Below are 24,344 nucleotides of genomic sequence, written 5' to 3'. Positions count from 1 at the left end.
TGTCGGACAGATAGATCGATTTTAAAATTAATTAAATCATAAAAATTAAATTAAAAAAATGGTCAATAATTCGAGAAAGTGTGAGAATTATTTTTCACAAGTGACTAAGCATTTTTTGAACTCTTTGTTCCAGAATTAGACAGTAACTCAGATAATTTTGCCAGAGTTAAAACGAAGAACTGAATAAAAATGCTCAAGAGCAATTCAAAGGCAAATAACACGTGAATTGTAACGATACGACCTGTTCATTTCCTGTGGTTTTCAGCAAATCTTTGATTGAGACTCGACGATCTTTTTAGATTTCAGTTTTTCACATTGCAGCAGTACACTGTAGATGTTTATACAAATCCTCGAGGAGGGAAAAGAAGGCCATCTCGATTGCATTTTTCCGATCGAGAACGCAACAATCAGTACCGGGGTCTCCCGCCATGCATCCACCGAATATCCGACCGATAAATAGATGTTCTTGGAAGCATAATATGGAGAAGACAGCATTACAAGTGAAGTTAGAAAGCATGTAAATGAAACGAGGATGAATATGAGGTTATCTTTGGATGAAATTAGTTGAGAGGCTTCGGAGTGGGATAGACAGGTATGGCTCTCTCTATCTATGGTGATGTGCAACCCGACTTGTTGTCGTCTACTCGAATTCGAGTCGTATGTTCCGACGCCTGCTAAGGAGGGGACTTCCAATCAAATTGAAGATTATTGAAGTTGTTAACAGCTCCAAACCTGTCCAGTAGTCGGTTGTTAATGTCTTGTGGTTGACAGTTCATAGCTGTTGGATCCTGCTGGAGGTGATTCGTTCCGGCTCTTCCGTTCATAACCATTGCATTATTTGTCATCGTTGCTTGAATCCCACTCGCTGCGGCAGGTAGACCAGTCCCACACATGCTTGTAAAGCCACCGACACCGATAGCTGAGTTGTTGGGCATCCCATTTCCGAGCAAGCAATTTGCCCCGTTCATGTTTGACACCATCCCATTGATCGGCTTCACATCGTTCCCCAATGAACCGACGCCATTTAGCTGTGAAGACATCATCAGCTCCTGTAGAATCTGTTGGACAGAGCTCTGTGAATCGTTTGGATCGTTCTCGTGATGTTGTGTCATTGGCTGTTGCATTGTAGGCAAACTTGCAGTCGAATTGGAGTTCAGGCGAAGCACATTTGGCGAAGCAGGCACTGGGTTGTTGCTACATTCAGGTTTCATAGAAGAAAAAGTGAGGGGATTGGGCTGAGATAGAAGTACCGAGTTCGATGAACTGGAAGGAATCGGAATATTATTTCCTGCATGAGTGCTGCCCAGAGTATCCATCTGGTTTTCTTGGCTGGTGTTCATAGAATTTTGGAGGGCAATAATTGCGGCAGACGATGCTGACGAAGATGAAGCATTAAGGGAGTTATTCATACCGACAACACCATTATTGACAGCAGAAACTGACATGCTTGTGGTATGAATGGAGCTCGGATCATTAGGGTTTGAGTTCGGAGTGATGTTTTGCAGTTGCTCAGATTGTTGGGGCTCCTGAGTGTGTAGCCCTGATGAAGTCCGACGAGGGAAGCTAATCAAGCTCTCTAGCAGACGCAAAATAACAAATAGAGTTAGTTTACTACTATCATCACAACTAAGGTTTCATAGACACACTATCAAGAAACTATACTATCTTGAAACTATCAAGTTAATAAGACATAGCAGATCATGATCAACATGTTTTTGAGTTCCGAGTGAAGCTGAAGAAAATAAAACAGAGCTACAAAATAGAAGATGCAAATAGCAGTTTTTCCATACCAAAAGCCGACCCCAAATAGTCGGAGTCACGGCATTTTCTTGTTATTGTTTACCAGATTAAAATCAATATTCTCCTTTGCATATTTTCACCTCTGAAACTGAAATTTTGATGAAATTTTCAAATATTTTAGGGGAAAAAAGTCAATAACACCGCGAAGGAGTTGATATGCGCATCTACTATGCAAAACCTTGAACTGAATTTCTAATGCATTTGAGAGCAGATACATGAATTTTATTGCCATACCTTCAATAAGCTTCATGCAAAGCTAAATCACAAGCGATATTCAAAACAGTCAAATCATTTTTTATGACATTCATTAGAGTTTCATTGATCTTGTTGGTCTCACTTTACAACTCATCTAACTACAAAATCCTTTTTTGTTTTTAGGGAATGTCTAATATACAACCAAATGCTCACCTTCAACATTTTCATGACATCTCAAATTACACCTATTTGCTTTTGATCTATTTTAGTGACCTCAGACAACATTTTATCATTCTCATTTCCATTACCTATTTTTTTGTATGTGACATAAACTATAACAAGTACCACAATTTTATAGCATTTTTTTAAAAGCATAAAGGTCACATGATCTCGCAAGCCTCTAGAAACTCTTCTCGGTAACAGTCCACCCTCTACCATGTCAATATCCAAAATATCTAAAACTCACAGAAATTTCAGGTACATCTATCTTAATTAATTCCTTGGTCTATCTTTTATTTAAATTTAATTTTTTATATTCAGTTTAAAGATCTACTTAAAACCTTTAGTTTTGAACTATACAACAGATTTGTGGTAAGTGTCTTAACAACAGATGTATATACTATGAACGAACAAGAATAATGAACCACTAGCAGTTGAACATTGTTAAGTGAATTATTATAGAGCAAAGATCGAACTAAAAGAACAGCGGCGAGTTTACCCATAGGTCCAGCTCCAGTTTCTTTGCCAAAATCAATCAAATCCTTCATGCTGTTGACCACTTCAGATATCTAACAATCATCCGAAGTAAAAGATCAGCAACACAATTATGACTTAATATACTCAGATACCTTGAACACTAGAATCAAACTAGAAAAAATCCAAACAAAAGAAAAAAAACCATCAGACTCGTAGTGCAGTTGCCAACAATATATGCATATTCTATCCCAACGATATAAGCAACACAATCAAACTAAAAACTAAGAAAAGCATATGTCTACAACAACTTAGATCAACACAAACCCATAAAGGAAACTAAATATTAAAAAAAATTGAAATAAAGAATAAGAAAAAAGATCCCCAAAATAAAGGTTAGTAATATTATGTCTAGGAGCTTTGAGGCAATAGAATAGACTTTTGCAATAGTGCACTCCAAACTCATTATGTAATCACCCCAATTTGATAGCTAAAAATTCTGGTGTTATTTTTCAGCAGAGCTTTAAATGGTGGTTTGAGGTATGCTTTCCCAGGGAACTTTTGGCTTACAAAAGCACTCTGGAAGTGAAGTAGAATGTTTGTTAAATATATGCTTAAAAATATAATACAGATAAAAAGATTGCATTATATACAATTAAAATTAGAATTTGATATGATTGTCTTGGGTCGACTGTTGTACAGTTTGGTTCTGATCAGTCAGTGCTGTAGAATGGCCTCCCCTTTCCTAATGGAATGGAACTAAATCATGACAATGGCTCCTCCTCTTCAACCAGAGGGGAACTTGTCGAGTCAACATAATACAAAAACAGGGCATCTGAGACACGTGACACCATCATAGGCTATTGATTCAGACTACCATGCATCCATCATATCAAATATCCTATTATTGGATATGTCATCACAGTAAATTTAAAAAAGATTATTCACTCAAAACTAATAATTTGACATCATAGTAAACAAACACATAAACCAATTTTAAATTATTAGCTTATGTTATCATATATATACAAATACTGGAATATGACTTGATAAAAAAAATTACTAGGGTGTTATAAACTTGCAACCCGAATTCAAATCTGCTATCTTCCAAGTTCCAAGAGCATGCAGGTAAGCAAGTTAGCAAACTCATCTCCACTCTCTAGTTAAGGAAACATACTAGTTCAGGAAAGAAAACCTATATCAAATGTGCAACCTAACACATATCCTAGTGCAATGAGAAGAAGCACAGGTTTCTTTTAATGAGCTCATGTCAAAATGCAGCTTTTCCATATGAAGTTTAAGATTCTGCTCCTCTAGAAGAGATTTTCTAAATAATTTTAATGTGTCTGGTCATACAGATTAAGGGAAGTTTTCACGAGAGATGAATATTGTTTGCATGTAACTCATTAAGTACAATGTTTGCAAAAGCTATGTGTGTTAAAGGCTTATCATTTTGTTGCCAACTAGGATTTTTTAGCATAAAAAAGAAAAGTTATAAAGTGTCATATCTCCATTTATTCATCCGTATATTCTACCCACCAATTATAATTTTCCAATTATGTTTTAGTCCTTAAAAATGCATGCAATACTTAACTACTCTACATCTTCTCCACCTATGATAATATTACCAATTTTCTTTCATCTTCTCCTTCACCTGTGATAGTATTACCAATTTTCCTTCATTATGTTCAAAAGATGAAATATACCTTTCAATTTCATAAGTCTATTTTTTTCAAGTTTTTCAGAAAAATAATCACATATTTCACAAAATAACATTAATTTGTAGTTTTTTTTGTTAAAAAAACACCAAGTGATTAGTATTTTCTCATAGACTTTTGTTGATTTTTTTTTCTTTTGGTTCCACTTATCTGATAGAGAAGCAACTTAATTACCAAGCATCTAGGGGTTTCCCTAGTTTTACAGTATTATTTTTTCAAAAAAATTATCATAGCTAGATGCATTTGTGAAAATATTTTTATCAAAATTTTTGGGATTAAACAACTCATAGATGAATTTTCTATCTTTTTTCATTGAGATTTTTTGTTATATTTTCCTGTTTCTTTTTTGACAATATATGAAAAAGGTCTTCCTTACAGACCCATGACAAAGAATTATAATTTTTTTTCACAACGAAAAATTTAGAACACACCTAATATCATACTATAATGTTATTCCAAGATAATGAATCAACATAAAGAATCATGCTATAGTGTTATTCCAACTTAATCAAACATATAAAAATAAAAAAAATGATGTCCTACACATTTTTCAATTGTTCAAATTATAAAAATCACTAGTAAGATTCATATAAAATTTAATAATTCATTACTTAGTAATTAATATTAAAAAAGTACAATGCAACAAAATGTGGATAATCGACTTGTTAGAAAATAAAAAACACAACTTTCTAGTGAGTCTTCAAAATAATAGTACTAACAATCATTTGAGATATTTTAAAACTAAAATAACCAATTGAACTGATGATCAAAATCATATACCAGAATAGGCAAAGATAATAGAACTCAGCATGAAAGAATTTAATAAGAAAACTTTTAGAGCATCTCTAAGAAAATAATTTTTTAAAAAAAGATTATAAATGCAAAGCAATCTCTACCTGAAGGCACCGAACATATCTTTTTGTATATCCTAAATCATTTACCAATGGAACTTCCATAGCTTTGGCTAATTGTCGAGCAGATGTTACAAACCTACCACAAATTTCAATTGCATTTCATAAGAATTATAGGCATGTACCAAATCTAAAGCACCCCTGCATGTACAGAACTGAAACCATGTCGATTTTAAGATCAAGAAACTTCAAGAAGAAACCCATGCCACTTGCTTACCTTATATATGTTAAAATATGCAACTCAGAAACAATAAGTGTGAATATACGCAGCTAAAAAAAATACAGACGTAGTAGGAAGATTTTTTTTTTTTCATACAAAAACTCAGGTCAAATCATTCTTGCCACCGCAAGGCACTGCATTATCATACATATCCTCCTCTACATTACGATGTGCATTCCACAAATTCATACATAATGTATTAAAAAGTCCCTGACCATCATATAGTGACAGAAACTTCAGCTTCCATAAGTTTCACTGCATTATCATACATATCCTCCTCTACATTACGATGTGCATTCCACAAATTCATACATAATGTATTAAAAAGTCCCTGACCATCATATAGTGACAGAAACTTCAGCTTCCATAAGTTTCTCCATTGGCATAATCAGGAAAAGAAATCAGTTATTTAGTTTTAGCTCTTTAAGAAATCCGAAAATTTTAATTTAACTTTCAAAGCAACCATGCTTGTTTACAGCTTCCTGTTAAAATTTCGGCCAGAAATGGTTATAATAGACACTTCAAAACATCCAAGTAAAATCTTCCACATCATTTTCATTAATATAATGCTGCATATATAACCAAGTTAATTTCACTTTTAGCATGTATTTTAAGCAAACCTTATTTTAAATGTATATCCGCATCTTCACTTTTCCCCCCATTTTTTATGTTGATTCTCCATTACCTTCCACAAATTACATGAAGCAAATACAAGGTGGAAAAGATAAAATAATCAAGTTAAAATGGCATTTAAACAATTTACTGGAATGATTCTATTATTTTCAGCTCATCAAGAGAACCTGATATGCACAAAAAAGGAGATGTAAAAGAAGACAAAAAACACAATGGACAATAATCTTCCAAAAATATAATTTTAATTACATCATGCACAATATCTAAACAGGAATGAGGACAACTAAATAAATGTACATATCGTAATATAAGTAAAAAATAATAATCCTATGTTGAGTATCAGTACACTGAATTGTTTGCTATCTATTTTGCTACATTTGTCTAAATGTAGGACCTAGTGTAAAGTACTGCCTAATAACCAAAAGAAATTAAATGCAACCTGCCAATATAAATTAAAATTGAGAAAATAAAAATATTTAAAATTCATCAAAGGTGTGACAAAAAAATATTATTTGTATGTTTCAATGCTTTTATGAAACATAAGCACAGGATTAAAACCCTACTTTATATAAATTATTGCAAAGCAATAAAGTCACAAAAGAAGGTACAGAAATGGAATTAAGATACTATGATAACATGATACTGTGGTAAGATGAGAAAGAAACCAGAGTAAAAAAAGGAGGAAATTAGGCTGATTTTGTTACCCCTCAAATTGAAGATATTGCGATGCCTAAAGTTTGCACATTAACACAATTAAAGATGATAGAGACCCAACGATGAGGATGTAATAGGGACCAACTTGTCATTAGAAGTGAAACAGCCCACTTGACCCAAAACATGATTTAGATATTAAAAAAAACGACAGTTTGTCTATAGCCTTTCACCTGTGCAGAGAAATCAGAGTAGCCCAGCGCCATATATGTTGATTTGTTAGCAACATAATGACAAGAGGTCCACTACAGTTAGTTAATGGATGTCATTAACTGTAACATAGAGATGCAAACGTGAGCATTTAACGACAACATAGAATGTTATAGCAGTATTTCAGTTTGAGAAGCTTGAGTAAGAAAAAAATCAGTGTGAATGAAGCAAAGATTTGAATGAAGCTTGCAGTGAAGAGACTAAAGTCGATGTACAGCCAAAAACAAGGAAGTGAATCAGTGCAGCGATGTTGAGAAGTGTTTAGGTGGATGTTGAAGATGAGGTCAAAGCTCATTGGAGAAGATCAAGTCCAAAATGGTCTTCTGAGATGTCGGAATGAATTGTCAAGGTAGAGATAAATTGCTGAGGCACAGAAGAAGAGCTCGGTGGCCACGATCACAAGGGTGAGAATGGGGAAGTCTTTGGACAAGGTTTCAACAGGATGATAGCAGCAGCTTGGGAGAGATGATATTGTAATGTCAGCACTGATTTGTGAGCTCCAGCATCAAGAAGTAGATGCAAACATGAGATGCAGACTGGGAAAGAGCAACTAATGCCAAGACATAGATGTGGAGAGGACAGGCCATATTTGCAGGATTAAACTTGTGGCTTCCTCCCTCAAACAAGAAGTCAATCACTGAATAAAATCTTGTTTGAGTGATTGGAAATCATAAATCATATGACTTCCGATCATATGCATGGACCTCATTGTCTCACATGTAAATCATAATGTATTGTATAATATGAATCGTGATCATATCATTCTAAGAACTATACCAAGAAGAGTATCATAGTTATGATATCATGTGCATTTTAATAATTCAATGGTACATGATGTACGATTAAAGCGTTATGCAAGTGATTTATAGAATCAATATCAATATAGGGATAAGTTGGACCATAAATCTTAATATTGATCCATATCAAATTGGTAGGATCAACAAGCTTAGACTTGAAAATGCTAAAGTCACGATCCAGTGCAGAATCAGAATATAGAGCTATGGTACAGTCTGTGTGTGAAATAATGTGGATATATCAACTGTTGACTGAAGTAGGACTCAAAATTTCAATATCAGCAAAACTATGGTGTGATAATCAAACTGCTATTCACATTGCATCAAATCCCATGTTCCATGAGCGGACTAAGCACATTGAAATTGATTGTCATTTTGTTCATGAGAAAATTCAATAAGGCTTGATCACTACAGGATATGTAAAAACTGGAGAACAATTAGGGGATATCTTCACAAAAGCTTTAAATAGGATCCGAGTTGATTATCTTTGTAACAAGTTGAGCATGATTAATATCTATGCTCCAACTTGAGGGGGAGTATTAGTGATAAATATTTGTTATTTTTTATAGACTTTTCCTAGAATAGATCTCAAACTCTAACTATAAATAGGGCCTTATATCTTGTAATTGAAATAAGATTTCTTAAGTTATTTTGATAACAAGTTAGAAAAAAACTTATAATAGAGTTCCAAGAGAAACTATATAAAGATTTCTAGAAAAGAGAGGTGTTAGCGTGACATATATTGAACTAATTAAGGATATACATGAAGATGTAACAACCAGAGTGAAGACTTCAAGCAGATTAATTGAAGCATTTCCAATAAAGATAAGGTTACATCAAGGATCAGTTCTAAGTCCTTATCTTTTTACACTAATCATGAACGAACTCACTAAACACATTCAAAACACAGTACCGTGGTGCATGCTATTTTGATAGATAAGACGCATGAAGAAGTAAATGTTAAACTATAATATTGGCAGGAAACATTAGAAGTGAAAGATTTTAGGCTTAGTAGAGTAAAGATAAAATATATAGAATTTAAATTTAACAATATTAGACATAACGATACAATTGTTAAGATAGGAGATGACAAGGTATTTGAAATTGAGAACTTTAAGTATTATGATTATTTTTGTAAGACGATAGAGGGATTGAGAAATGTTTTACATAGAATATAAGCAGGATGATTGAAATGGAGGAGAGCATCAAGTGTTTTATGTGATCGTAAAAAACCTCTAAAACTTAAAGAGAAATTCTACAATATGACAATTAAACCTGCTATGTTATATGTCGTTGAATGTTGAGCTATGACTTGAACACATGAGCAAAAGATGAGAGTTGCAAAGATGAGGATGTTAAGTTGGATGTGTGGTCATACAAAGTGGACAGAATAAAAAATGAGATCATTAGAGAGAAAGTCAAAGTTGCATCTATTGAGAAAAAACTCTGAGAGACGCGTTTAAGATGATAGTGGCATGTACTTAGACGACCAATAAATGGTCCAATTAGACGATATAAAACTATGACAAATACATCCATCAAACGAGGAAGAAGAAGACTAAAAAAGACTTTGTTAACAACAATAAAACAAAATAAAATTTATTTAAATATAGATGATATAGGAATGGATATAGTCCAATGACATAGAAGGATCCATATAACTGACCCCACTTAGTGGGATAAGACTTAGTTGTTATTAAAAAATAATTCACCGGTCAAAAGGTCAACTCAAAAATGGCATCAAAACATAAACTAGACTTTTATTTGTTATAATTATTTTAAGAATTTAATAAAAAATATTAGACATCAATGAAAAATATCATAAAATATATAAATATTTATCTACTTCCATTTTTATTTCAATTTTGCACTTAATTTTGGAAATAATAATTGCTGGGAGTAAGAAGGCCATTTTTTGGATTCTTTTTCCCATTTATATTTTCCAATTTGTTAGAATTCAAACAAGCTTTTCTATAATCTAGGATGAAATCTTAGGTAGAACATTGCCCTTTCTAGATTCCTAGTTGGTCAGGCACAAACAAACTTAGAATAGTTAGTTAGAAATGGATCAAAATCTTCATTCTTGGTTAGCATATTTGAATCTAGATTTAGTGCCTAAGCAACCCATATTGCTCTGTACATCTATGCTTACCGCATACATATTTAACTTTTTTGACTGTGTAGTCAATAGTACACACTGTTTAGAGAAGTTAACAACATATGATGGTTGTATAAAGGAATTAACATTCTCCTGCTGAATAGTTTGAACAGTGCATGTGAGTATATGTTGTCAGCATTTGATCTAATGATCATGATTGTTCACATTTTGTTATAGCCTAAATATTTAAAAATATATGTATGAAATTTAGGATGTAATAGGTATATTAGCATATTTATCATACTATTAAAGTATACATATGGCATTTTATGGTTTTCACTTATATTTAATTGGTTTGTTATCCGCCAATACACAGGCAGCTAGTCAATCCTAGAAATTCCTACATAACATATTTGCCATCAAATCATCTATGTTGCTAGAGTTATTAAATACTAGGTAATATTGACAAAATATAAAAATCATATATACCCAATATAAATTATTCTGAAAACATACCCATATGCAACTATGCAACATATGTCAAAGGCAAGAAGCCAAAGTCCATTGGTTTACTAGGATATGACAGTGAGAACAGGCAGAATCCAAATAGTTTGCTAAACAAAAAACAAAGGCAAGATATTTAAGTATGAAACATGAGAATGGACATACGAATTGCAAGTGTTTTGTGCATCCTGTGTAGATAGGCTTGATGATGCATTTTGAGTTGCAGCCTGATACCTTTGTACCACGCTACCAAGTTGACTAACCTGCCCAGCGAGATGTCAAAAATTAACTTCAACAAGTTAAAATAGATGACAAGCATAAAATATTCAGGCTTATATTAAAGACAAATGGTAACCTCTATACCTGAGGAACGATAACCCTTCGAGGAATGAGCTCCTCATGGCGCCTGGCACAGAACTCCCATGAAGATATCTAATCAAAGAATATAAACAAAAATGTGTTTATCTATACATAGCATCATCCAGGAAATATTTTAGCAGTGTCTAGTTGAACAAATAGTACTACAATCTTTTACAAATATTCACCTTTAGGTCAGGATTAAAAACAATTCGTAGTTGTCCGTCACGCACTACTCGTAGTTGCTCAAAGACACTCTCCTGAGTTGCCTTGGCATAATCCAATACAATTTGACCTGAAGCATTCTGATACTCACGTGGCATATCAACATACAAAAGTTCCTCTAAGGTGCCGCTAGCATACTTTATCTGGAAGAGCCTTGGTAAAACCTCGACAGTAGTTTCTGCAAATCAAATATATAAAGCAATAAGCATGAGCCTTAAACTGGCAATTCAAGAAGCCATTCTGATGACATCCAGAACAGCCTACATCAAAATCCAAATCAGAAGATCTAACTTACCAAATCCGCGTCCTGGCTTATGGTTGCATATCTCACAATGCCACACATCCTACAAATTTCAGTCAACAAAGTTTGGCTAAAGAACAATAAAATGATTTAAAAACTGAAGATCTTCACGCTATAAAATTTTATGCTCAGAATAACCATATGATCAATCATTAAACAGAAAGCTATTAGTGAACATATATAAAGCAGAAGTCAACTAGTAAAAAAACAAATTACATATACTAATACAGGCCAATTACCTGTGGAAAAACACCAGTAGTTTGATGACCAGTTCCATAAAGAGAGACACACCAACGTTTCTTCGCATCAGGAGCAAAGAACTCGGCTATAAATTTTCTCCAAAACTCAATGTTGTTGTCCTGCATTACAGTTACGAATGTAAAGCATATTGATACAGGTTGCTGAGCAAGGAGTAAACACATTCGGAGCACTGCCATGTGAGGAGGGGAAAGGAACAAGGATATGGTAGGTTCACAAAGGTTATGGCAAACAAAAGTTAAGCTTACATGTGGTCGATGCTGCTGATGGTACATGTATTGGGTTAGTCTCCGAGCACACATCCCTGGCTCATACATTGTTGGTTTCATTGCAGTTCTAATTGGAAGATTCTGCTGGAGAAGCTGCTGTTGCAATAGGCTTCGTTGCTGAGGGAGGTTCTTAACAATTTGTTGTTGTTGTTGTTGTTGTTGTTGCTGCTGCTGCTGCTGCTGCTGCTGTTGCTGTTGTGGCCGCTGTTGTTGTTGCTGTTGCTGCTGTTGCAATTGCAAAAGCCTTTGTTGCTGCAAGTAATTCATTTGTGCAGCTGCTGCTGCAGCAACCTGATGGTTCTGCCTTGATAGCTGCAAAATCTGCTGCTGCTGCTGCTGTTGTTGCAGAAACATTGATGTATCTGAATGTTGATTTTCCATTTTAACAGTGCCTAAGTTTCTCAGGGATTGTAATTGTTGCGGCTCCATTTTTACTGCACCAATGCCACATAATGTCTGTAATTGTTGTGATGGCCCAATCTGATTACTAGGTCCCATTTGAGGCTCCAACTTAACAGGCTCTAACTTAACAGGTCCCATCTGTGGCTCCATCTTAACAGGCATCATGTGACCCACATTACTCAATCCTCCCCGAAGAAGCTGCTGCTGATTTGGAGGAAGAGAGATCTGCTGCTGGAAATTCTGCATTGCATCCATTTTAGTCTGCGGTTGATTTGCACCATGTTGGTTGGTTGAAGGGTTCTGGAAACATTGTTGTTGTCCCTGTCCTTGACCTGACGAAGATGTGAATGGCATAGGATTAAGCTCGGCTGAGCCAACTGTATCAACAGCACCAAATCCAGCACGCTGCTGGAGACTCATTGGTGCTGAAGAAAGTCCACCAATAGGCCCTCCATTCCCGAATGAATTGCTAAGTGGTGGAATATTTGTTACATTGCCAAGCAAGCTGTTACTGTTTAACTGGGTCCGAGGGGAGGCCAGAGAAGAGAAAGGAGGTTGAGATGGGACTGAAGCTGACTGGGATCCTCCAAGCAAGCCAGAATTTGATCGGAGAAGGGAGGGGTTAACAGACTGAGCCCCGCCAATGGAATTCGAAGACCCTGGTGGCACCATGGTTTAAGATGTCGAACGGAGCCTTAAAAATGATGCTTAAATCAGGACGATTCTACAGATTTCGCACTGCAGATGTGCAAACGATGAAGGAGAGGAAACAACCTTCACTTCGAACATATGGCAAGATGAGAAATTCCAAGTGGTGGAAGAACCAAGCCACCAAGGTAAATGGATTAGTCCATTCAACTAACTCTCGAACAAGCGAACTTATACAAAGAAATCTAATCTAGAATCCACCAACTCTTTCCTCGCTATCCAAGCCAAAAATAGCAACCCGAAAGGAAGAGAAACCAGTGCTTATCCAAATGCCCAAAGAAAAAAAAAGATTCAAACCAACATGGAAATAAGGCTAGATCTTTCTTCAGGAATGAAAACTAAGGATCACCAAAGCAGCTACAATATCTGATCTTTCCTCAACTGCAACTTCCCTCACGCTAATCTTTCCCACTTCGCCCGCTGCAACCTGCAGTCGAACCGCAACACCGACTCCGACAACGAAGACATCGCAACGCCGCCAGTCCAGAAAGTGACACCTCTACGCAGCGAACCAAAAAGGAGCCAACTTTTTCAATGATCCGAAGAGAGAGAGGAAAAAAAAAGAAGCCCGAGAAACAACGAGGATATCGTGCGAGGATCCGAGACGAAGTTACAGAGTTCCGAATCCCTTACCAAACAAGATTGAAGGGACAGTCTCCACCCTTTCCCACCTCGTCCTGCGTCTACTTCTAGACTTTAGGGTTTGTCTTAAATGCGATTATAAACGCTCCGTCCGGTTTCGAGTGAGAGGAACGGAGAGAGAAAGAGGAAGAGGAAGGATCTGCTCGTGTTCCAGCGGACGTCAGAGATCTCTTGGATTCCATTAATCCTCCCTCGGCACCATCTTTGCTTTTTTTCTTTATCTTCCTGCTTCTTCCTTTCCTCACCATGTGTTAGTCAACAGCTGCGCCGCTTCTTGGCATGTGAATGACATGCCATGGTATGTATGTGCATGCACATGGCCGCTATGGCCATGGCCATCATCATCCGATCGAACCATGTATGAGGAGGAGCCACTCATTATGCGGTAGCGAAACGGCCGTTTGCACTCTGCCGTTTGCGTTTGCAAATTGATTCGACGGCGAGGAATACAGTCGCATAGATATTAAATGCGAGCGCGTGCACGGTGTAAAATAACGAGAAGAGTTCAACTATTTGATTAGAGAAGTTTTCAATCTGCCCCACAAATTTATTGAAAATTTCATTTCGTCTCTTAGTTTAAATAAATATCATTCGCCTATTGGAGTGAACAATCAATTAATAATCAAATGATTAAATTAAAAACAAATAAATTTATTTATATTTTCAGCTGACTCAACCGAAAAGAACAAATCAAATTAATAAAAATACTAATTAATTCGAAAAAATAAAAAACATGGGTTTTTTAATCATCAATGTACTATATTTTACATAAATTAAACGAGGATGAACCATTAAATCCATCAATTGTGCGACTGTTCAAGATCAACAGTTAGGGGTGTTAAAAATGAATTCAATCCGAATTGATTCAAAAATTATGAGTTAAGATTAGGGATTTTTAAGTTTGGATCGAGTTCGGATTGGAAGATTTTGAATTGAATTGAGTTTTGTTTGAATTGATCCGAATTTAAAATTTAGAGATTTTTTTAGAGTTAAATCAAAATTTATTGAAAAATTAAGAGGGTCGGATGGAAATAAAAATATTTTAAAACATCTCAATTCAAACTTGATCAAAATTCAAATTCAATCTGAAAACTCCAAACTCAAACCTGTATAATTCGATCAACCCGAATAATTTGAAAAAAAAATATTTTTTTATTTTTCTCATAAGTCTTCATTTTTATTTTAATATTTTATCATTATCATACTAATATTTTACTATATCGATTAAACTAATATCTTAAATTCTAAATTTAAAATCAAATTAAATTAATCAATATTTAAAAAAACTAAATTTCAAAATTAATTTAATCGAACTTTCGATTTCAATCGATTTAATTGATTAATTTGATTTGACCCTATTTGATCCTAAAACGTTCAAACAAGTTACACTTTACCCTTTGGAGGATAATTTGAGAGCGAGGAGTTGAGGAGTTCTTTGCAAAGCATTTTTAGCCAAAAATTTGTTTTTTTCTAAAATCAAATGCATGAGATCTTTCTCTGTGTATCTGTCTAGCTAGTAAAAGAAAGGTTACAAGAGCAATGACTTTTGACAAAAGTCAAACGACATGCACAAATAATAAAATCGAAAAAGTCAACAACGAGTCTTAGAAGGATTAATAATAGATTCGTACGAGGTCAACTAAGATAGCGAATGACAGTTAAAGAATGATAAACATAACAATATATAAAGATAACTTCCTCTTTCAATCCAATTTAACAAGATAAATAAAAATATAAGTTTTTTTAAAATAATATATTTAATTTTTACCATAAGATTAATGTTAAAGGTGATTGATCTAATCCTATTGAAATTTTAATTTGATGGCCAACTTAGAGCAAGAGGGGAGCTAGATATATGAGTACATGGACTTTAATCACGGGTCAATTTGAAAATTATTTTAAATCTAATTGTTCATCACGTTAGTTTTAAATTCGCAAATCAAAAGAAAAAAACTTTAGTTTGAAAGTCCATTCGAAGGTTATTTTAATTAGCCCAAGTATATTTTAATTCTTGACTCTGTCATTGGTCTAAGTCATAAGTTATTCAAACTCCTTAGGTCTAATTAATATCTCATGGGTGTTTTGGGAGCCAGTCGAATAAAAATATAAGTCTATAAACTAGCATTTTAGAGTTTTCAAATCCATTTATTTCACCCCATTATGAATAATTTAGGGTTAAATCAGGGGGCAAAGTGATTATTTGTCTTATTTTTTTAATTGGTGTATCCTTCTGACGACGTTAGCGTTATCCGTGAGGTGACGTCAGACTAGAAGAGACTACGACATTTATTATTATTTATTATGACAATTATAATTTATTTAAATTGTGATTTTGGAAATTACACGTCGGATTTTGTCAGCGAAGAATTGATGGAAATATATATATCTTTCTATATGAAATGTTCTTTCGCATGATAAGGAGGAAAGCTTTCATTTCACTACAAAAATTTAATATTTTTTATGAGAGTTAATGAAATGCTTGTTCGAAAATGAGGACTAATAATAGGTAAATAAATAAATGACTAATTGATATAAGTTTAGATATGAGTGTCTAATTATATTTAATAATTAAATTCGTGTACAATTTAGATTTGTTTCGAAACTATGAATGCCTACATATATTCATGTATTATGAGATAATATTTCACAATCTAATTAAGGAAGATCGATGAGATATGTTGATTTGAAATAGTCGAATATGTTGAATTCCAATTATAAAATCAATTCATATTTATTGTTGAGAAGTTTAAGTTGATAATCTTAAATTGTTAGTTTCACTAATTAAGTCAAGTTGTTCGAACTTTAATAGTTGATTATTAACTGCTCCCGAATGCTTTTTAAGCCCGATGAGGAAAACTGAGTATTGAGTTTAAGTCAAGAAGTTGAGTATCAGTCAACTGAGTCTCTCGACTGTCGAGTCTGAATGGATCGTTACTTGAGTGTTGAGTCAAGCGAGCAAATTGTTCGACTGTCGAGTATTGACTTGATTGTTGAGTCGTCGAGTTGAAAATAATCACTCGAGAAGATGCTGAGTGATTGTGTTATCCGACTACCAAGTCGGTCAAGTCTGAATGAGTTGTCTTATAAGAGCACCGAATTAAGAGATAAAAATATCAAGATTTACATTTGATATAGTTTTATTGAAATAGATTTGCCCCCTCTTGTTGTGCTTTGAGACCACATTGGATGTTTGTTTCTTCAACTACAATTGGAAGATCACACAGACAATCAAGTATTAGTTATTTGTAGCAAATTAAGTATGTATTCAAATACTATCACAAAAATTCTACTGATCAATGTCTATGACAGAATTTTTTTTTTTTTTTTTTAAGAATGAACATGGATGGACCTCTACATCTCTTTTACTTATATGTCTACACCTCTTCTCGCTCAAAGTCCAACGCACACAGGTCGTGTTCGAATAGAAATCACCTTTGGTTCAGTACAATCTGATCCTTAGATTTACATTCCTACTATTATATGTGCGATAGCGAATCTCTCCTAACGTATATATTCATAATTTCATTATTTATAATAAATAAATTATAAAATCATAAATTTTTTAATGCGAAATTAAACTCCGTACTTGGAGACTTTCTCATTCTCTCTAATTTCTATTCAAATTTTCAATATTATATCTATTTAAATTGAATACTTATATATATTCAAATACTCACTCGTCTCCAAAATATATATATATATTCACTCAACTGAATTCTTTTATTAATCAAGAAGAAGGTAACCTGTTTTTTTCCTCTCTCTCTCTTTTTGTGAGAACTTCGATTCCACGTATAGCCGTCAAGTTGGGTTAGGCCCGTCGGATTGGCCCGCCCCGCCAAGAAATTTAGGCGGGTTGGGTTGAAATTTTATCAACCCATTTTAAGATGGGTTGAGGTGGGTTGGCCCGCCTAGGCCCGCGACCCGCGTGGGTTGGCCCGCGGCGGGCTTGGGTTGGCCCGCGGGTTGAGAAAGTTTATTTATTTATTTTAAAATTTAAAATTAAAGTATAAAACTTAATGAATTAGTGGATTTCATCTATTTAAAATACAATTTAAGCTTAAAAATTATAATTCAAACTTAAAATTTTCAACTTAATCAATTTAAATTATACTTTAAATTTAAAAGTTTTAATATTTTTAATATTTTTTTATTTTTTAACAGGCCCGCGGGTTGGCCCGCCTAACCCGCGGCCCGCCTTGAATTGGGTTGGATTGGAGATTTTCCAACCTGCTAAATTGGTGGGTTAGCCCGCCCCGACCCGCCATATGATAGGTCCGTCATGGATTAGCCCGTCCCGCCATGGATTGATCCGTTTGACAGCTCTTTATTTCCACGTAAGTTTTGGCGGGAGCTATCACAAATGGTTGAAAAGTTGGACGCTGTGGGAGAAGTAGTTGCGATTCTGGCTTGTGATTGGCCGTCGCTCTGGATTGCAATCTACTACTTAGATTTGGTCGGGCAGATTGTGGTGACGTGTCGGTGATGATCTGAACACTGGACAATTTATGTGCGTGTCTGTTTTTTTTTTTTTTTTTGAAGGTGTTGATGATCTGAAGCTCCAAGATCTCTTGAAAAAGATGTCGAACTTAAAAGGAAAGTGAAATCAAATTAGAAGTTAGAAATGTTTTTTGTTGTCGTCTGCTATGAATTCCCTTCCCAATTATAGCAAGGCTGTTCAAGTCAACGGCTTCTCCAGCAGAGCAGAGAGGTACCACTCGTTCTTCTCCACCCCGCGGTCGAGCTTCCGGCCGGTCACCCACCGGAGCTTGCCGAACCCGATCCGGGCGATCATCGGCGCGTACTTGGAGTCGAGCTGATCGCCGGAGCAGAAGAAGTGGTCGAGCCAAAAGAGGCCGCCGGGGCGCAGCACCCGGTAGACGTCGAAGAGCGCGAACTCGAGGACGGCGTCGGGGATCCAGTTGCTGAGCACGTGCATGGAATGGACGACGTCGAGCGTGCGGTCGTAGAACGGCAGGCGGTGCGCGACGGTGAGGTGGAGCGCCACCAGTCCCCGGGCGGCGATGAAGCTGTTGAACGGCCCGTCGAAGTCCATGGTGGTCGACACCACGGTGACGCCCCGCTCCCTCATCCTCGCCGCGAAAGTCCCGCTGCCCCCGCCGATGTCCAGCCCCAGCCGCACCGTCCCCTCCGGCCGCGCCGCCAGCACCGCGTCCATCCCGAAGTCCAGCCCCTGGCCGTCCGCCAGCCACCGGGACTTCTCCCTCCCTTCCAGGTTGAAGCAATCGTTGCAGTCGGCGGTCGAGCCCTTCGTCCGGCCTCTCTGCACCAGGCACGAGTAGTTCTTGCAGGTGTAGGCGTCCCACACCACGCTGGTGTCCGCCGGCGTCGTCCATAGGCTCTCCGGGAGCGCCGCCGGTTCCACGTACCTGTAATGGCGGACACAGGATTAATGGGGATCACTACAAAAATTAAAGGGATTAGCGACGGAGATTAACAACCGATTAGCGACGGAAATGGTCCGTCGTGTTTTATTCGCTGACGTCATTTTAGCGACATTATCCGTCGCTAATCCGTTGCTAATCTGTCGCTAATCTTAGAGCACCTCTAACGTAACGTTAATAGCGTGTTAATAACACATTTTTATTATCTCTTCACATGATGTGGAGGAGTGAACACATGAACGCGTCGAAGCCAGGCAATACCCTCTCGCGTCGTGACCAACTACAGTTTCTCGATTTACCTCCTCACAAATGGTCGTGGGGCTGACCGTGTGGGACCGCTAAGGTGGCGGATTTCACCTTTTTTGCAGAAGTGAATACATGAACGCGTTCAACGTTTTGAACGCGTTCATGTCACAGGAGTGGATCCCACATACTTTTTTTTAAATTTTTTTAGGTGTTATAACATAGCAGCGTTGCAGATGCTCTTAGAGACGGAATTAAAAAACAATCGCTATTCCGTCGGTATATTAGGGTTACGGTTGTCTTGCCGCAAAAAAATAGCCGTGCCATAATTTAATGACGCATTTAGCGACGGAACAAGATTCCATCGATAAATTTAGCGATGGAATTAAAATAATCGTCGTTAATTAGCGACGGAATATAATTATCTGTCGCTAATTAGTGATGGAATTAAACATCCATCGCTAATTCCTAATTAGCGATATATTTTTAATGTTCGTCGTTAATATTAGCGACGGAAATAAATTTCGTCGCTATTTCGTTGTATTATTGTAGTGGATAAAAATAGTAATGATTTTGGGGAAATTTTTGATAAATTGATAGAACGTACGTACCCCTTCGGCGACGGCGGGTGGCAGCGCCGCCGCGGCAGCGGCTCGCAACCCTTCAGCATCAGGCGCTGCGCGAAGGCGGCGTCGGAGGGGCACTCCTTCCCCACCTCGTACGTCATGTACCGGGTCAGCTCCTCCGGGAATCGCCGGCAGGCAGAGCCCATCGCCAGGAACATCCCGTCAGTGCCGAGGTTTCCGCTACGGCCCAGAGGAAGCTTATGAGGGCCCACGGCCAGCTTCAGCTCCTCCGGCCAATCCTCCTCCTCCTCCCTCCCCCGATCTCCGTGCCGTCGACCGAGCTCGGCGAGGAGACCGCTCGTGGCGGCGAGCCGCTTCTGGAGCTGCACCAGCTCGACTTGGCTATCCTCGAGCTTCCGGAACAGAGCGGCGGAGTCGCCGTCGAGCGGGCAGGTGGCGCCTCCGCCGGAGCAGAGGTAGACGGTGACCAAATTGGTCGACACCACGAGAAGCAGGATCTTGAGCTTGGATCGAAGGCTGACCGAAAGCCGCTTCTTCGTCTCCTCCTCGCTTCCCATTATCGGAGCCCTGCAACGATCCGCAAAGAGATCGCCGGAGTAAAGATATATGAAAAACAACGACGACAAAAGCTCTGTTCGCTTCGGATAGAATTAATGCTCGTTCGTGATCTGCCACCGCTCGAGCCTAATTGTGAACCTAACGCGTTGACTTTGTGGTCGATCGAATTTAGTGCACGAGGAAGTCGAATCCGGCATTAAGTTGCTGCCTAACCGAAATGAAACTGATGGGAATCATTCACTCTATTTTTGATTGGGAATTAATTGAGTTGACTTTTTGATGACTGGAGAGAGGAATGACGGTTGACTTTTGGATGTCATGTCGATGGATTACGGCCAAACTGGTGAATTGATGCACATGCCGGATCTAATGATGGATTCATGGTGGGCTAAACGACAGCTAAACTGATCTTTAATGTGAGGGCTTTGGTCCGTTGTGGTAACCGGATATAGTGATATCTTTATTTTCTTTTCTTTTTTTTTGAAATAAATAAAGAAGGATCTGTACGCTCGTGAAATTGTTTTTTTAATTATTTTTTAAAAGCCAACAATTAGCATTAGATGGAATACTGCACTGCTGTCCCAGACAGATGATTTCCATTTTTAGTAAAAGGCAATAATAAGTAGTTCCAGATATTCCTTTCCCGCCATCGTGATTTGTTAAAATTAATGGAACAAAGCCGGGATTTGAACCCGGGTCGCCTGGGTGAAAGCCAGGTATCCTAACCGGACTAGACGACAATGGAATTATTAGTGGGCGGGTTCGATAGCGTTATATCCAATCAAAGAAGTACTGCTGATCTTAAACAATTTATTTAATTTTAGAAATTTGTTTTATGATATTAAAAAAGGTAGAATGCCCTCACGCAGGATTGAACTACGGCCCTTCAGTTTACAAGACTGACGCTCTACCACTGAGCTATAAGGGCAGTTGCTTCAGAGATTTTACAAAAATTATAAAACAATATTAAAATTTTAATCGATTTTTCTCATCAATTTATTTAAATTTAGAAACAGTTTATTAAAGATATTAAACAAAAAAATGCCCTCACGCAGGATCGAACTACGGACCTTCAGTTTACAAGACTGACGCTCTACCACTGAGCTATAAGGGCAGTCGTCCATTATAAAGCAAATTATATAAAAATAATAAAATATTATGAAAAGTTCAATGTTCAAAGTTCAAACAGTTAGAATGCTCAAATCTTATCAATAAGACGTCTGAGAAGTTTGAAAATTTTATAAGGCTGGATTGTCAACCAAGACCCATATGTATTTTTTGATTTATCTTGATCGGTGAAAAACTTTCATACGACCAAATCGATCACTTCTATGATTAATTGAATTGTAAATATTAAATATATAGATTACAAAAAAAAAACCAACTAAAATGAATTATTTTGAATTCCTCTTAGGAGTAAACGGTATGACAATCACAAGCTGTTAAGTCTGCAATGAGAAGTCAACAGATTTCCACTATCATCCAGGAAAATTCTTGGACCTTGACAAACAATGTCTCATAGCATGTACTTCTCGGATGCGAAGGCATCTCCAAGAGACCAAGATATAGCTGTATAAAATGCAGTACAACACCATTAACTACTGCCAAAAGATAAAGTGATTTCCAATATTACAAAAATACTTTGATCTAACCTTTCCTTCTATTTTCTCAGCAAAGTGTAACACAGTTCTAGTCAACTTACTATGTTAGTATGTTGCAAATAGTCAGACCTTTCGATTAACAAGGCCTCTGCTGCAGTGACATCTTTTTGTATCCTTTTCAGCCTCCAGGGGAATGTTTGTGAGCTAAGCATTCTCCAAGAGTTCCACTGGTCAGATATGATCAACCACAGAATGTTCAATGAAATATTCAATCTAATGGAATGGAATGGAATTTGGAGATGAGAGTTGCCCTTCATCATAAGTTAACTAAAGGCTGTTGATCATCAAGTTGTAATAGTTTATCCAAAGTATATGAAGCTATCCAAATGTCCTCCTGTAGGTTTTGTAACTCTCCAACTGCAAACTTGTGGGCTTCACCATCAACCTCCACGATACTGATTCCTGTTTCTTTCTTGATACCCTTCTGCCTCATCAGTTTTCTCACCCTTGTTACATCTGCCCATCTTCCTTTCGCAGCGTATACATTCGATAAGAGCACGTATACCCCGGTATCATGTGGCTCCAGCTCGAGAAGATGGTTTAGAATCTCTTGCAGAAGATCTGGATTTCCATGAGCTTTACAAGCACCCAATAAAGCTCCCCAGATATGTACATCTGGTCTCATTGGCATGGTTTGAATGAGTTTGTAAGCCTCGTCAAGTAGCCCTGTTCTTCCAAGCAAATCAACCATGCAACCATAGTGTTCTATCCATGGAGAAAGATTGTAGGACTTAGTCATTAGATTAAACAAACAACGACCTTCTTCTACCAATCCAGAATGAGAGCAAGCACTTAAAATTGCTAAGAAGGTCACCTCATTTGGATTCATGCCAATTCCTACCATCTGCTCAAAGTAGCCAAGAGATTCTCTACCATGCCCGTGCAGAGCTAGAGCACCGATCACTGCGTTCCACGAAGAAACATTCTTGAAGGGCATTTCAGAAAAGGAATTCAATGCGATATCCAGGCATCCACACTTGGCATACATGTCCACCAATGCAGTCCCTAGATGAACATCCCATTTAATGCCATTCCGATTTATGTACTCATGCACCCATCTTCCAAAACACAATGATCCCAAACTCGCACAAGCTGATAGAACACTCGATAAAGTGACATTATCTGGTTCAACTCCAGAGGTCTGCATTGAAGCAAACATATCAATTGCTTGCTCGGGCTGCTGGCATTGCACTAAGCCGCTGATGAAGCTTGTCCACGATACTATGTCTCGCTCGGGAAGCTCATCGAAGATCTGTTTGGCCTCGATTAAACTTTCACACTTCAAGTACATATCCAGGAGTGCATTTCCAGCAACCAAATTTAACCCACATTCATGCTTCAACACCAGTGCATGTATCATCTTACCCCCGTTCAGGTCTCCAAATCTCCCGCAAGCGACAAGGATGCTAACGAAAGTTGCTGCGTTCGGCTCAACATCCATGGAGGAAAAGAGTTGCAACGCCTCTCTGTACAGCCCGCCCTTTACATAGCCGGAGATCAAGCCGGTCCAGGATACAACATCTCTGTGAGGCATTTCGTCGAACACAACCCGTGCATCATCGTACACCCTGCAAATTGCATAGACATGGACGAGCGCATTCTGGACAAACAGATCGGAGGCGAAGCAGAGTTTAACCGAGGCTCCATGGATCTGCTTGGCTTCGGCGACACCGGAGAACTCGATGCAAGATTTCAGGACGACGGGGAAGGTGTAGTGATCGGGGAGAGTGCCGTCGGCCAACATGGTCTTGTAGACGGCGACGCCGAGGTCGGGGCGTTCGCTCCGGGCGTACCCGGAGATGAGGGAGTTGAAGAGGAGCGGGAAGCGGTAGCGGCGGAGGCGGTGGATGTAGTTGATGGCGGCGAAGGCGGCGGGGGGAGGGAGACAGGCGGGGAGGAGCGCGGCGAGGTCAGCGGCGGCGAACGAGTCAACCGTGAGGCCAGAGGTGAGGAGGAGGGCGTGGATCCGTTGGAAGCAACGGCGAGAAGACCGCGGGCGGCGGAGGAGGCGTAGGAGGGCGGCGTGGAGAGCTTGGCCTGAGGCGACGCTCATAATTTCAAATCTCAGAAAGACGAACTCGTACCTCTGAAGTTTGGTTTTTTTGCAAAGATACTTCCCAAGTACAGTCTCCACAAGTTTGGTTTTTTTAGTCCCACATCGAAAGTTTGCAGTTTTCTGAGTACTTAGTTCCAATAAACCAGAGCGGCTCTTTGCTCCCGCGCATCAACTACTATAAATGACAA

At 37.7% G+C, this 24,344-nt stretch overlaps 3 protein-coding genes and 2 non-coding genes across 5 annotated transcripts; all 5 read right to left on the bottom strand.

Annotated features, from left to right (window-relative positions):
* Positions 1-165: 165 nt before the first annotated feature.
* Positions 166-13,876, bottom strand: LOC141827114 (transcriptional corepressor SEUSS-like). Its single transcript, XM_074714382.1, has 10 exons — positions 13,641-13,876; positions 11,877-13,506; positions 11,610-11,729; positions 11,365-11,413; positions 11,033-11,247; positions 10,851-10,919; positions 10,653-10,750; positions 5,303-5,396; positions 2,714-2,783; positions 166-1,576 (listed from the first exon to the last, which is right to left on the bottom strand). Exons 2-10 carry the CDS (start codon positions 12,969-12,971, stop codon positions 675-677), a joined length of 2,712 nt encoding a protein of 903 aa, XP_074570483.1. The 5' UTR covers positions 12,972-13,506; positions 13,641-13,876; the 3' UTR covers positions 166-674.
* Positions 13,877-18,324: 4,448 nt separating this feature from the next.
* Positions 18,325-20,438, bottom strand: LOC141828664 (putative methyltransferase At1g29790). Its single transcript, XM_074716119.1, has 2 exons — positions 19,906-20,438; positions 18,325-19,036 (listed from the first exon to the last, which is right to left on the bottom strand). Exons 1-2 carry the CDS (start codon positions 20,436-20,438, stop codon positions 18,325-18,327), a joined length of 1,245 nt encoding a protein of 414 aa, XP_074572220.1.
* An 857-nt stretch (positions 20,439-21,295) lies between these two features.
* Positions 21,296-21,367, bottom strand: TRNAT-UGU (transfer RNA threonine (anticodon UGU)). Its single transcript has one exon. It is a non-coding gene; the product is annotated as a tRNA-Thr (tRNA).
* Positions 21,368-21,481: 114 nt separating this feature from the next.
* TRNAT-UGU (transfer RNA threonine (anticodon UGU)) lies at positions 21,482-21,553 on the bottom strand. Its single transcript has one exon. It is a non-coding gene; the product is annotated as a tRNA-Thr (tRNA).
* Positions 21,554-22,070: 517 nt separating this feature from the next.
* On the bottom strand, positions 22,071-24,153 carry LOC141828466 (pentatricopeptide repeat-containing protein At4g38010-like). Its single transcript, XM_074715899.1, has one exon. It carries the CDS (start codon positions 24,151-24,153, stop codon positions 22,357-22,359), a length of 1,797 nt encoding a protein of 598 aa, XP_074572000.1. The 3' UTR covers positions 22,071-22,356.
* Between the last annotated feature and the right edge of the window lie 191 nt (positions 24,154-24,344).

The sequence above is a fragment of the Curcuma longa genome, chromosome 4 (assembly GCF_044706935.1).
Source record: "Curcuma longa cultivar G26 ecotype Majalengka, Jawa Barat chromosome 4, ITB_CL_G26_1.1, whole genome shotgun sequence".
NCBI classification, from domain to species: domain Eukaryota; kingdom Viridiplantae; phylum Streptophyta; class Magnoliopsida; order Zingiberales; family Zingiberaceae; genus Curcuma; species Curcuma longa.
Note: the sequence above shows the minus strand (reverse complement) of the source record. Positions and strands in the feature narration are given on the sequence as shown.